The sequence below is a fragment of the Hermetia illucens genome, chromosome 3, assembly GCF_905115235.1.
Source record: "Hermetia illucens chromosome 3, iHerIll2.2.curated.20191125, whole genome shotgun sequence".
Lineage (NCBI taxonomy): Eukaryota > Metazoa > Arthropoda > Insecta > Diptera > Stratiomyidae > Hermetia > Hermetia illucens.
This window is the reverse complement of record NC_051851.1, coordinates 127499144-127514964: the sequence shown is the minus strand read 5'-3', so window position 1 is coordinate 127514964 and position 15821 is coordinate 127499144. Positions and strand designations below refer to the sequence as shown.

Genomic DNA, 15821 nt, shown 5'->3' with positions numbered 1-15821 from the left:
CGACGAGGCACTATAGGTCTACGCTACACTGTAGCAGGCAATGACTTTACCCAGGTACTCATTGGCGATTAAGACAACTGATGTCCGGCATCCAGTCTCAATACAAGTCCGACGACAGATGGTGAGAGCGCAGCCGTAACAAATACATCATTGATCTGGCTTTTATCAATATTCTTCACAATCGTTTCCTTTTATTTCCTAGTGATTCGGTTTATTTCAAAATCTATGCCCACCATCCGCCTCAGTCTCAGTTGCAATTTCGGGTGGTGCCGAAGATCACTCTTTGTAGCTTTAAGTTCGTCGGATGAAACTTTGGTCACATGCCTGCACTTCTAATCCCCCCCTCTTCTCGTTCCTACTATCAAACTTGCCAATTTTCTCGCATTCGACATAATTTTTCCTCAATTTCTATTTTAGTCCTTCGTTCCATTACTTCTCCCTTATGATTGTCCCTTCACCACCTTCCATTCCTTTTCTAAATCCTTCCATGTCGAATTTCTTATCGACAGTTTTGATACTACCGGCGGTTGTGGCTTTGGAGGGCTGCCAAATCTTTTCTTAACAAATGTAATCCTCCCATTTCCCCTTCCCTTTATTATAATTTTCAAGAAGAGCTTTACCGAGGGTATTTTTTCGGACAAGTGGAAAGTGAATGAAAACGGTGATGTTAAACTATCGCTCAATATCTATTCTTTTCTCGATTTCCCAAGATTTTTGAGAGATACGAAAAAGGCTGCCTCTCGTGTCGTTTTGAATACCTTATTGTGAAGGAACAGCATTGAAGCCCTCTGCTGACAGTAATTTGCTACACTACCTTAACCTAATCGCCAAGTCTCTGAACGACAAAAATGATCTCCATACAGTCTATACTGACTTCTCCAAAGGCTTTGATTCTGTTGACAAATTTCTACTTTTTAGCAAACTGCGTTCTTATGGCTTTTAATAACTTTTCTCCCTAATTGCGATCGTACCTATGTAGTGGGTTGTGTACAATCTCCTTCAAAGGTTCTGTCTCGACTCCCGTCTTTCTTGTATTCGGGGTCCCGCAAGGCTCCATTCCTATTTTTTTCTTCTTAATGATCTTCGTATCCTGACGAACTAAAACTTTTTCAGTCGTTTATTCCCTACGGAACAAAGATCCCTCGTTTGGTACAAAGTTTCGCGTCGAGGCCCACCAATTCTGTATCCCCAACATCTGTCTAGAATCCTGACTCACACCATCACTCCAACTGAGGTAGGACCTGCCACTTCTTCTTTCTTAACGAACTAGACGAGGTAGCGCGAATAGTCAGCCTGAGAATAGGTTAAAATTGAACGAAAATGATGATACAGCGTAGAAGACGGAGAGGGCAAAACATAACGCTACAAGCTTTCTCTGAATAAAGCAGTGCCTACTTATTCTCGTTAAAATTCAAAAAATTCTTTTTTTTTTGCTTTGCTAAAAAAAAACCATTTTTTTAACTTTTGAGAATGTTTGGAAATATATCTTTGAAGGTGAAAGCTTTAGGCCACAGATGTGGAAAAAATAGCACAAATATCTTGAAAAAAAATCGGAATGCTATTTCTAACAGGGCCTAAGAAAAAGGAACCTAATAAAAGAGTACCTATTCTAAAGTGTTAGCCTTTCTCTCCTGTCTTTCGTATGGATTTTTCTTTGGTAAAAATCTTACTCTTCCTTTTTGGATTGGATTCAGTTGCATCTTAATTGTTCCAGCATCTTGAGTTTCCGTTCACATTCCTCATTATAATCAATTACAGCATAAAAGATCCTCAAGGAAAGTAGTTTTGTGGCAAAAAGAAAGAGCATAACATTTGAGGTTATCTTCACGAAAGATGGCTTTACAACACTGTAATATTTCCAAAAGAATATTCGACACCGCCAAGGAATTTCTTTATTGGCTATTTGGGGGGATGAAAAACCGAAGAAAACTAGAGATAATATTTAGTTCCCACCTTTCTTATTGTCTCGGTTGTTCCTAACAAATAGTTTCCTCGCTAGTAAAGACTTAGAATTTGTTCGAAAAACTTGCAGATTGTGGTTCTCTTAATCGACTATTTTTGAAGCACAGATAATCGGACGAATCTTGAATTCATCGGAAGATGGCAGTTGGCGAATAAACTACAACTTGGAGTTGTATACAATATATGACGACGGGGAAGTTTTCTCTTTATATTAGGTCAGAAATTATGGTGTTGCCAAACCCGTATGAAACGTATGGACGAACCGAAAATTTTCAAATGACTTTTGAAAAGAAGAACGCCAATAGGATAACGACCACCTGAAAGCCGCGAGAGCATGTCTTCCTTGGAAATAGTACCATACCATCATACTCTGATGATACGTCACAGACAGGTGTTCACGAAGGCTTGGAGCTTTTGAGTAGTAGGTCACTGCCCATGTGCCTACCCCCTTATAGTAACACAGAAAAAGACATAGCACAGAACAGTTTAAACTTGATGTTGGTGTTGAAGTAACTTTCATTTCCAGATCTAACGCTTTTAATACGTCTAGCGACATACAGTTTGGTATCACCGTTAGCAGAAAACACGCTTTCTAGAAATAAAAATTGATCGACGCCTTCGATGTTCTACTCCTTAGTATAGATAATGAGAGGCGCTGACCCGCCAGACTGGAAACCTTTGGTTATGTTGGTGCTCATCTTCAGTTCAACTCGTCTTGCCTCTCCAAATCCAGATCCACTTGGCCATGACCCGGCGAGAGAGTAATAAGATGTCATCGATGTACTGTATGTGAGAAGACAGGAGAGAATGATAGAGAATAACTAGCATTCTAGACACCCGGAAATAGGATTTTGTTTCGAGAGAGATTAAACACTTCAAAGTGGGCATGGTCGGAGGTGCTTTCTCAAAGAGGTTAATGGTAATGATTAAAAATGAATCAGATTGCCCAGTACTGCCAATAATGTCGAGTGTATATAGCCTGGTGTATGGGCTCTTAAAATTCTGTATCGAGTTTTATCGAATCCAATGCGCAATTATCTCATGATGATTTCGAGGCCGTTCGTGATCTGCGTTCGAACAGCGTCTTGCTGATGACGAGACGGTGAAAGTTGCGGAAGTCTATAAACCTTTCATCGTTGTTACGGTCACCAAGACCATGCCTTCCTATCGCACTTCCCAGAAATGTGTTGTCAGAGCTTACGTTGGCATTTAGATCATCCATTATGGTCACAATGTGACCTTCAAGAAGCGTCTCCTGAATTACATGTATTTGCTTATAAAGGGCATCATTCTCCACTATATCGAAAATCTTCGTCGGTACGTAGCACTAGCTTGGGCGTGGAGCTTTCTAATTTACCGTTGATGAAAATACTGAACGTTGTTTGTATACTAGGAGTATTGATCCTGCACATAATTGATGCGATGAATGATTTAACGTACGAGTATATTGAATTAGTTTGTTTTAATGGAATTTTTTATTCGAATAATATTTGCATAGTCGTAGAGTTTATCGCCGTTTCATAAAACTGAGGAACAAGGGAAATTGTTGTACTTGTCTGCAGTCTTCTGCCTAATTTGTTTTCTCACTGACTGGGTGTTGTAGATTGCGTATGACAGAACCCATTTGTCGACACCAACAGTCACTTTGTAGCGTAACAGCTCCTTAACTTCTAAGGCGCTCCTAATATTTTGGTTGTGCATAACATTTCCACAGAGCAGTAGACTGGCTTTATATGTATCACTCCAAATCAGCGATAGACAGCTAATATCTGAACCCGTTTAAACGCCAAATATTTTCTCGGAAATGCTATAAATTTGCGGTGGTTTAGTGAACTACTTTTTTGGCAAAAATATGCAGCTCATCAGGCAGATAAGTTCAAATATCCAATAGACCCGGTTTTCACTTTTTTAAAAATATTTCTGTTAACCAACCCAACGATGCGGTCCATATTAGCAATAATATACCTTCCTTCGATGATCAAAATATACTTTAACCCGATTATAAGCAATCCTAGATTCTATCTATTTGAAAATTGCTTCGAACGTAGCGATTATTCCGTCTAAATACATAAATATTAAATAAAATACATTCCACCAATTTATGGCCATAAATTATACAATCAATTTGAACAATTCCCATTCAAATCTTTATGGCTGGTTTGCTTAACTCTTCGAACCTTCGCCAAAGCAACTTTCACACAACTTATCCATACATAAAGTGCTCTATGGAGTATTTAGATTTAACGATTTACCTATTTGGATAAGGCAGAAGAAAAGTCTTATTTTCTCCACTTCCCAATAGCGAAGAATATGTTTTCTTACCTGACGTTCAGCTGAGCATGCATTAAATCACATTCATGATAGCCGGAAACACACTTAATGGTCAGCTTAGTGGCAAGTACGTAGCCTAATGGAAATCGACTGGCTAGCATGAACTTGAGTGGAATATGGTCCAGATAGTGGAGAATGTATAGTTGTATTCGTCCATCCTGCGGCTGTAATCAGATAAGGAAAATTAACAGCCATTATTATGGGCGCCTTAGTAAGCCAGAAATGGTTGCAAATCGGTCGCCAAACCGGCTTGGCATCTACAAGGTCGCATCATTATTGCTGTTGCATGTATGCAAAACAGACTTGAATGCTGATTCAGCGTAAAAATACGGACACTGCAGAGTATATCATTAAGCATTAATAGATAATGGCGGCAGCTGCTTATTTTTCGGCATTTAAATACTTTGTTTGAAAACACAAACAATAGGACGAGAAAGTATAGGGACAGGTATAATGTTAAGCTTATCCGAAAGTAGACCCGTTTAAAGTAGCTGGAAGGATTTTCAATAATAGTGAAGCCTCAATGCATGCGCGCTGTCTCCCGGAAATGCTTTATCGCCTTGGAAACTAGGCAGCGGAATTGAATTGATTTTATTTTGATGAAAATGAATTACGTTTGTATTTTATAAAGTTTCGACCACAAAAAGTAAAAGGAGACTGAAAATTCCTGTTTTTTCACATACACATGATGCAATTTTTCTACGATTTGCTTCGATTTTCAATTTCATCTGAAATAACCAGAATTAGGCAAATTACCGTTTAAAAAGAAACATTACTAGAATAGTCCCTTCTTCAGCAAATATTTTCTTCAAAAATTGACCAATCAAAATTCTTTTGTAATCTTACTTTTATAGGTAAGAAATTGAATATCTTTCCATAATAACAAACATTCACTATATCGCCAAAAATGTCTCCGTTTAGGAGAAGTGATTTTCTGTAAACTTCCTTTATTGGGGTCTAATGTAAAAATCAGCAGTTTCGTTAATAACAAGAAAAGATTCTCGTCTTAGTTTTGTTTAAATAATTATTTTAATTTTTGGACTATGGACTTCTTCAAGATCAAAGGTTTTGCAAAAATTTGCCTCGTTTGTGTGATCCTAAGAGAGAGGAAACAGCTACGTCCGTGTGGTTTAACGTGAGTTCCGGCCGATTAGGCCGAACATCACGGTCTTCTTAAGACCCCGACTGATTTTCTGAACCGCAATCAGAGCTTCTTCGCGACAAGCAACAACGGTACCAGTCTATCCTAAGTTTCATGGCCCAGTATTCATACCGGTAGATGCAAGACTTCTCTTAATCTCTATCGAACTAAGAAGTATGGCACTCGAATTGAAGCAAAACTTCATGGTTGAGGTTCGAAGGTCTCTGCCCAAGATGTGGCTGTTAACCAAACCCCCCATAAAACTTCCACTAGGGGATCAACCGCTAATAACCGAACTGAGAACACATACCCCAGGAATTCTCCTGAGATATATGAACTCAGAAGGTTATGCCAGTTCTGATGGTACCTCTGGTGAGGGTTCTTGGTCAAAGGCACTTCAGACGAATCCCCGTGTAGGCTCTGGTCTGATCAGCCAAGCCATTTGAACATCCGCCTACTGCATCACGACCAGCAAGTCAATGTGAATGCAGTGTTTCGCGGTGCTATCATGTGGAGGTTCTCCTCTACAACTTGGTGTTGATCCAGTCGATAAGGTAAGGTTACTGTTCCATCTACCTCCTCGACGCCAAAAAGACGGTATTGTTGGGAGTATCGATCTATATCTTGCTTGGAAGATGGCGATGCTTCGTACACCTTTGTAAGAAATAAATTTCAAGCTGCTTTATGAGACGAAGTTTTACATGGAAATTTTTCACGAATGTCTAATGATTCTTCCGTTTTTATATTAAAACCAATACATATTTCTACGGAATTTGAACTGAACTGGTGGGGTCAGTTGTTTACTTCTGAATTGTACTTTATTGGGCTATTGAAAGATTAGATGTGGACAACATGTGTGGTTGCTAATGTTCAATTCGAGTTTCAGGCGGATGTAGCGCTGATTTTATATGCAATAGATCTGTTGCAAATGTTACTGTTGTCCTTTGTGACAGGTCCATCACGATTTAAATTCGGCGTTTGACGAATAATGACAAGAAACTTTTACATTCCTTCTTGGAATTTTATTTACGCTGAAGTCCATAGAGCGTTTCTTCTTTGCTCGAGTTAAGTTTGGCTTTATTTATCGAAACGATATTAATTTGTTGCCTTTAATGCTGCAGAACGATAAAGATGTTCATCGAAATTTCACCTCTGCCTTGAACTCAAGAATATTTCAAAATCAGCCAATTTCTATGGTTTTGTGGAAAACAACTTTATTAAAATCGGATCAATATTTAATGGCCGTTTTTTATCTCGATTTTTTTAACAGTAATTGCAAAGGGTTGGGGGAAACTGATTACAATGAAAAATCAGAAAGTACCTATTGGAAGAATCTAAAAAAAAAATCGTGATGATATCCTAAGCTTCAAAATATCCCCTATGTCGACATCTGCTCAAATGAAGGTAATAACAGTATACTATTATATTTTGGCAATTTTCTGGAAATCCACTTGAAATTCATGCCAGAACTTTGCAGCAATATAGACCCTAGATGCATTGTCATATTAACAAATTTGGTGGCCAAAATTCTATTGTCAGAAAAGTCAAAGTTGTCTGTTTGCGCTCTAGTACATGATATGTATCTAATATCCCATAAATATTGTTACAACGAATTGTTGTAATTCGTTAATATTTTAACGCTGACAAATTTTGACAGTTAGACGAATGTCAGGCTAGTAATATTTTTCACTAGTGCATTGCTTTTCCGGTTTCTTTCGTTTCATAATAGAGTGAGCAGATAACGAAAATATAATAGTGCTACATAAGTGTCGAATGGAAAAAGTCGATATTCAAAACACTGAAGAAAACTCAGTATAAGCTCTACTGATGATGTAAAAGATCTGCAAAGATCGAGAACAGCACGGACTGTAAAGGCACGGTAAGGCATGAAAATGGCCGATGTTCGAATCCGGCGAAAACCGAGGCGTAAACAAAAAATTATGCTCCCTGAAATGGGAATATCAATGAAGGCAATGACTAACAGCTTACAAAAGACGTACGTAATATTTTTTGGCAAAGGGTTTAATCAAAAATAGGGTGGTAAAATGCAAAATGCTTTTGCAAGAGTGCGCAAGCATTAAACGAAGAATCATTTATTAAGCAGAATGACAGTGTTTATGTGTGATCGTGAAAAAAAGTTTTGAAACTAGAACCAACGTGGTCGCCACTCTGCCTGAGTCATAAACATAAACATCCATTTCTGTTCTAAAGGGGTGAAAACATCATCAGGAGTGTGCCAAACAGGTATTTTGGAAGCCATTGTTAAACCTAACAGTCAAAAATCAGCACTACACTGGCACATAAAGCTCGCTTAACCCAAACCAACTTTATTTCTGCAGGCAATTGGCCTTCTGCTAGTCCAGTTCTTAATTCATTGGACTAGGAATTATGGTTAGTTTTAGAGGGTATAGTTTTCCAAAAAAATATCCAAATATCGACTCGCTCCTATGGGCATAGTGTGCATCGCAATGGATGACTGGCACAATCATCTCAAAGTTTGTATCACGACTAAAGGTGGACACTTCGATGAATGTTTTTATTTTTTTTACTCCGGAGTACCATTATTACTAGTTTCAAAACAATTTGTAGTTTTGTTTCCAAACCATTGTATATTTGTAACAATATTTATGGGAGTACTGGATTCATGGAGTGTCACATTAAACTTATTAGTCTGACTTACTTAATACGAGCTTTGTACAAATTATCGTGCAATTCCACAAAACCTTCACACCTGAATCGTGGAGCTTCTTTTGAAAGCTGTGTGTAAAACAAAGCCTTATTAGAATCGATTCAATGTCTGTCAGTCTGTCTGCCTGCCAGGAAATTTGGTGAGAAGACGTGATCTGTGAATCCCAGTTGCTTATCACTGTTATGAATAGAATTTAAGAAGAAAGGAAACTGCCTTATTGTATCTTCTTCTTCAGCCGCTGTCTTGTCCATCTAGACCGGTTTCTCTATTTTACTCGGTTACCATCCTATGTATCGAGATATCGTCGTTTCAGCTTGGTTTTGGCCGTTTCTCATTAACTTGAATGTTCAGCCTTCCGATCGCAGATGTCCTCATTTCATTGCCATTATCGCCGTCGATTGTCTCCTACAGTCGGGCAGCACTCAAAACCATAGAGGGTGCAAAGGCGGGCGACACTGGTAAATTTTGGATTTAAGAGTTGATGCCTGGATTGATTTTTGTGCGTTGTTAAACATGACCCCTCATGGAAGTCCAAAAACGCAATCTCCAGATTTCTATTAACCGGTACTCACACCAAGAGCTTGGAAGAGAAGGATCTAGTACCGCAAATGAGGTATTTTCCTGTGTTTTCCTCATTCGAATTAGATATTCCTTTGTTGAAATGTGCTATTGAGGGCACAACCGGCAAAAACAATCAAACGTCCAACGGTTTTTCGTAGTGGGCTTTTCTTTAAAAAGAATTTGGCGAGAAAATGGGTAAATTGAACTCTTACGCGGCTAATTTAAAACAATTCAAGTTAAACCTACACATCTTCATACTTTCCAGTGACATAGCCCCGGCATAGTTACATCATCCCGAAGGACGCAAAATGAATATTCCTAAATTTGTTGCTGCATAAATAATATTAAACTTGTCAAGGCTGCCAGATGGAAACAGACATCTACTTGTGGATGCTGGTGTAATTCCACTGTAAGCAAAGGAGATCGCATCGTTCGACTTCTTTGCGTTCAGTAAATTTGCATTTCAAATTTTTTATTCATAAGAAACAATTATTGTTTTTCTTTCAAACAAAGGCTCAGCAATGCCGCTATACATATGCATGTAAGAGCAATTCCTAACTAATATAAAGTGAGCGAGACTAAACGAAAATAAAACCAGATTTTTTATAATTGCTGAACATATGGAATTATGCAATTGCAAAACTGTTTTCTGATTATTCGGGTAGGCGAAAATGAGGTCAAGTAGTGTATAACTAAGATATGGATGGATTAACTGTGCCTTCTTTTCTCAGTAGTTCAAGAATAGAAAACCTTTTTGCTTCCATCGAATACACTGTACCAGATACAATTTTTTAGAATCAGTTATTTAACACCATCATCAGCCATAGTGGAATGCAACGAGACCCACTCTAAAAACGGTTGAATTTGTATGCGGGTCTGCACAGTTGAACGAAAGTAAAAAAACTAGCCCAAAACGAATGGTCGATCTTGGCATAAAGCGGGTATTAGTTTTGGAGGATTTCCTTCTCCATATGGCAGACTTAGTTCTGCATTGAAGCTAAAGCTGATTTAAAACGAATTGATCGGTAAATACCAACCAGATTTCGAGGAGATTTGTGTGGTGCGGAATTAATTTGGCATCTGCTATCAATTTTATAAATGCAAATGCGGATTGTTCGTATGAAAATATTTTGGCATTTCTTGCTACTATGAATGCGCATAAAAAAATTGGCTATTGCTTTCATTGCTTTAGATATCTGTATATCATTGTTTTCCGCTTCTCTGCTTGCGAATCTTGAAAAATTCAGATATTCTGCTCATTATGTTTTCATGGATCCAGTATTAATTCTCCGATTTTCTTTCTGTTACAGGTTCAAATTGATAACGACAAATGTCGTCGGGAACGAGAAAATCGCCTATCCGGATCTCGTGTAGATCTCACACAAATATGTACAGGTCTGACACGAGGGTCATCGCGAACAGGACGTTGTATCGATTCTCATGGCAACTCATTGCCGCCACTTAGTCCACAACCAATTAACAATAATTTGCCATCACCAACAACATCATCGTCTTCGTCATCCACCAAAATTAGTAATGGCAGTGTGACAAAATGCGAACAGAAACCATTTACACCGTCAGGTAAGTTTGGAGATATTTGGAACATATAAACATGCATAGAAAATATAGGGAAACATACCTCAGTTTATGTAAGTCAACAGTTCTGAAGTAGATAGTGATTCCGCGGCGAAGTTTGATTGCAAACTGTGTTCGAAATATCTTTATCCTCAGATTTATGTATCTGTACAAGCCTGCATTTATCAGATAGGAGAGGATTCAGATGGATAACATATGTGTATGTATGCATATTTAAAGACACTGTAAACCTGCAGGACCGCAGAAGGAATTAAATTTATTACATTAAGCTTGTGCAGGACCTAAAGGATTAGATTTTCTATTTGCTGGTTTTGGAATTCCGAAAGCAAAGCGGTTTGCGGGTCTATAATTTATTGGGCGGGGTGGTGTAGAATTAATTCTCATTTGCAAATTGTTCTGCCTTGCTTTGTTTGTGTATTTCTCATATTTCCGGTTGGTTAAGATACTAGAACAAAATAGTTGGTATGGCGATGGTACCATTACACTTTTATTAAAGAATATAATATTTTTCTATTCGTTCAAAATGAACATTGCAGTTTCAAAAGCTTTTTAAAAAAATCGGTTTCCTGCCTGTCCGTCTAATTGTCTGTCTGTCACACACGCTTTTCTCAAAAATGGCTGCATCTATTGTGTCTACATATAGTTGCTGATGAAACCCATCCACCATTCAAGATACGGAAATAATCAATCTCACTATGGTTTGGCGAGAACCTGAAGCGTTACCCCATAAGTCGAGTTACCATGAAGCTGGGTCTTTATTCCGGTATTGTATGCCGATTAACAATAGTAAATTGCACTAGTAGCTGGTGCCTGTGCATGTTAACTTGTAGGATGCGGATCATAGTAGTTGCGTCCTAGCCCTTTCCAATTCCGCCCTGAACTGTAGGTCTTCGCTTGATGATCTGCCTGACCGAATCGGCGACATGCTGTCCTCTTATGGGGTCACTGAAAAGTTGCAGACATGTGGTGTGCGTCACCTGGCAGTTATCCGCATTCACGTCCTGCATACTACCCTTTAAATTTTGATTTTCCCACTGTTGAGAAGTTTCCTCGCTTACTCGTTTTTGATCGCTTCGCAGAATGCACTCTTGCTAGTCATCTTCGGTTAAAACTCAACGAGAACTGTCACCCTTTGTTTCCCGTATGGAAGACATTTCTGCTCCACTGATTTCAGGCATCTTGTAGCAGATTTCATTGATGACTTCCGCAAATACCTTGCCTTCCGCCGGCTTAATGCGCAGAGTCGATGGTTTAGTCCTTCTTCATTTCCCTGTCTTTTTCATTAGTAGTTTCTTATTCGTAGCCTTCTTATCTTCGGGAAGACGGGTGTAGCCTGTTGTTTACTTTTATCCTTTTTTGCTTTCTTTTTTTGGGCCTGGATGAAGTCTCCTTGAGGCACGTCTTCCTCTTTCCGCTTTTTCTCCAGTTCGTTTCGCAGTGGGCTGCCTGCGAGAAGTTTGGCGCTTATAGTGTTTTCAGCAGCTGTTTCTGCTTTTCGCGCATCCTCCGCTACTATCTATGTTCGTCTGTTGAAAGAAATACGGTCCAGTAGTTCTTCCTATTTTAACAGCCTGTGTTGACGCCACATACGTTTCACTGTCACGCATTTCCTAATGAGTCTTTCCTGTTGTGCTTTAGCTGGGACGATCAACTAGGCTTCTACTCAGTTCCTGTCTGAGTTCACTTACTTAGGCCAAGTGATTTAGACTGGGTTTTTTTTTTTCGAAACGGAGAGTTGTCGTTCCCGCGATGGGCATCCGCGTCCCTTTCCAAGCCTTTTTCTCTATTTAGGTGTCCCCGTGTCGGATCGGGTGTTTCAGTTCTCGCTGCCTCTTGCGCTTGGCGCTGCGGTCAGTCACGCATTTTCGTGCTGCATCCAACTCTTCCTCATTTCTTGCTACTTCATCATGTGCAAGGGAGCGGGCCGCAATAGTCAGGAGCGAATGTACTCTCGGAGACAAACCTCCCATTCCAGTTCCCTGAGGCCTGACCTACGCTTAACTGATCTCAGTACTCATTGAAGCATCATTGCTAGCATCGCTGTCTAATTCACACGGGGACACTTCACAACTATCGCGTTGACAGAGCTGAGCTCTCATCACCTCATCGACGTGGGCAGAAAGCTGTCGACGTCTCAGGGGTTTCCAATGTGCCCTGATATGTACTGGCCATTCGCAGTTCACTCTTCACCGAGGCTACTATCTAGAACACAGGTATACTGCTAGCTACGAGATCAGAACTATTTACTCCGGCCATTATCATCAGACCATTAATGAAGAAAGAATAGAAATAGACCAGGATGAAACCCTGTGAGACTCCAGATGTAGGGAAGAAAGAAGTTGAGATCCAACTGCAAAAGGAGGAACTATTTACTCTATTGCATCAGTAAAACTTCAACCAGGAGTGAAAAGATGTTGAAAAGCTACACCAGCGATATTTTTTTTTGGGGGAGCTGGGTGTGGTCATCCAGGCTGCATGTCTTTGATGTCACTTTGGAATTTAGCGACAAAGTTGATCAACTTCAATAATGCAGTTACGCTCAAGCGCTTACTTTAAAATTCATGCCAATGAAGCATCGTTTTTTTCTGTGTAGAGGGATGTCACGTACCTCCTGCCACTTGTTTGAAAGAATACCTACAGATGTTTTTGTATTGAATATTAACGAAAAGGGAAGAGAAATATGCTGCTTACATATTTTTAACAGAAGGTTAAGAAGACTGACCGATTAATCAACATCAACACTGCCACAGGGAGAAAGAGTATCGAATTTATCGGACATGAGACTAGGAGGGCTTAAATTCGCGTGATTCCTGCAAGCCTTCAATATTTGCTAGGTATTCGGAATGAGCGTTCCTGATTACGGTTTTTATGGATGAACGTAGGGATTTGAAGATCAACTACGCTGGTTTTTCGCACGTAAGAAGTCTCAAAGTTTTACTGTCGGTATATCGGGTATCTACGCAGCTTATGATACGATGCGAAGGAGTTTTTCCAAGATGTCATAAAATGCTGAGGCGGACATGGTGCATGATATGTATACTTTGAAGCACTGTGGTCTAATCAACTGAGAAAAGAAAGTTATTTAGGGCTAGGAAATCTCTGTGGAAGTTGAATTTTGAAATCTTACGTATCAATTGTACGATGAATTATTGACTTCAAGAAAAAGAATGGCGACTATCAATTTTAAGATAAGCCGAATAACTGGTAGATAAAAAAAGAAAGGAAAATCCGGATCGAGGAAATGGTTATTGCGATTATGGTAGATTTTAAATTATAAGGCGGGACAGGAAACAGGAACAGGGAAACTCTGAGAGCTATTAACAAGGGAGTGATATGTTTGGGGAATAAATAGACCCACAGAGGCCGAATATTCAATTGAGGGAAAATTGAGATCCCTAAAAAGATGAGTCGGTGATCCGGATATTTACTTGAGAGAACATTTGCATATAAAAAAGCCCGTCTTCTAGAGAAACTGGGCAAGAATGTGAAAAATAAACACAGAAAGTAATGAAGAGACGCAGTTCTGCCCGAGTAATGATTCCTTCACAGATGAGGTGCCTTAGTAGAAGGTGATTGGGATGAGGGGAATATAATGTTCCACGACTAAAACACCTCCACCTACGAGTCTACCTGAAATTCACATATCGCGATCGTAACGGAAATTTGAACACCCATCCAGAACGTCATGTTTCAGTGAAATGGTTGGCGACGGACATTGAGGACGCGGCGTCTATGTACAACTCAAGCAGCTTATTCTTGCCTTACGATATTGTTGCTATAACTCATGAATAGAATTATCCGCTGAATTTATAATATATAACTTATAATATATAAGCCATAGCAGAAAATTCAGCTGTATTCTTGGTTTTGCGTTTTTTTCTTTGTGCGAATATCGTGACCATACGATCGGAAACGCCTCTCTTACGATTTTTCCACCATCGGCGCAAGTCCATATAGATCGCGGATTTCAAATGTGATCATGGCGTGCTACGCCACTAGTCCAACGCAACATCTTCATTTCGATTACTGCAAGACACCGTCTTTTATAGTCAACCAGGACTCAGAACCATAGAGGGCGACAGGGCAGATGACATTGCGGTAAATTTCGTCTCCATTACCGCAAGGCGCCAATCATTATCGTTCATACTGAAAACCATAGAGAAAGTGCGGTAAACTTGAGATTCGAGACATTCGTTGATACATCGATCACAATGAACGCCGGTTGGGGAACGTACTTCATCTGAAAGCATTTCTCTTATAGAAGATAAAGATGAAGTTTCTTTTGATGTCAGTCTCCGCTCTTTATTGGTATCACTACTAAAGAAGTCTATCGACAGCCATCTAACTTGAAACCTACAGTCGCTTTGATGTGTCAGTTGCACTCTTTCAACTTATCTAAGAACATAAACCTAGTTGAAACATATAACTAATCCATTACCTAGGAAAGCTCCGTCTTCAGAACATTTATTGAAATGAAAAGGGCTACCTGTGGTTTTTTTGACACTTTGTACTTTTACGTAGACGCGAGTACCTGTACGAGTAGTTGAAGCTGTAACTTTTCGATGGCTGACTTCCTGCCTTATTTTGTCATTTGATTTTAGGCCAAGTGGCTCATAAACTCATCCTGGGTATGGTGTCGATAAAAGTTTGTAAGAAATAGCTTTTCTGTGAATCTGTCCCAGGAGATATGTCGATTCATGCTGCGTCAGACATTTCGATCAAATTGGAGGAAATTTGTCTTTGTTTCGATATATATTTAGAGTCAGTGAAGAATTACGATTACAACCTAAAAATAATAAATACGATCCCCGACACGTTCGACATCTGAACCTTCTTTTGCCAATATGAACTGTGGAGTTCAGAAATAATTTGCAGATTTCGGCTCTATTGTTGATAATATTGGTTCAGAGGAGTTTATAGAGAACTCAAGCATCCTATTCGCAGTTTTATTCATTTAAATTAACATCACAAAAAAATATGAAAATTTCGAGGCAACCTCAAGGCAAAACATTTGTACCTTTATCTCTTCACGTGTGTAATGTGCACTTACGAAAACGCCCTTTAATATGGTGAACGAGCTGTTGATTTCGCCTCGCATTAAGTATTTCACGAGTGTCTCCCTGTCTGTACGAGTATGTTTGCGCATCCATACTTTTCCGTATCTCCAATGCACATAAAAATCCGAAGGTTCTCCCTTTTCCATGCGCACTAGACATGTGGAAGTCATCATTTAGCAGAAACTAAAAAATGCAGGCAATGATTATGCATGCGAGAGGAATTCTTTAATGTCCTCTGATGTGAAAATAGTGAAGTGTTGATGCACTTCACCGGATGCAATGATAAGGATGACGAGGCGAATGGAAGGTGTGCCTTTGGCACTTGGAATACTGCGAAGTCAGGAATATATGGAAAAAATCTTATTATGCTGGGCGAAAGGTTGAGTTGCTCTTATTTAACTTATGGTTTCCTCCTTTTGTGCTGATTTCGGATTCTGTATGTATGCCCTGAAATGTAGAACATTTTCTATTGACTGATAAATGA

General features: G+C 39.3%; 1 protein-coding gene across 6 annotated transcripts in view; it reads left to right on the top strand.

Moving 5' to 3' along the window:
- The window catches only part of LOC119650840 (dual specificity tyrosine-phosphorylation-regulated kinase 2), a 276384-nt gene that overhangs the window by 173438 nt on the left and 87125 nt on the right, over positions 1–15821 (top strand). For all 6 annotated transcript variants that reach the window (XM_038053980.1, XM_038053981.1, XM_038053984.1 and 3 more), the window contains one exon: positions 9995–10265. In XM_038053980.1, coding sequence (XP_037909908.1) covers positions 9995–10265 — 271 coding nt within the window. The remainder of the gene's footprint in view (positions 1–9994; positions 10266–15821) is intronic.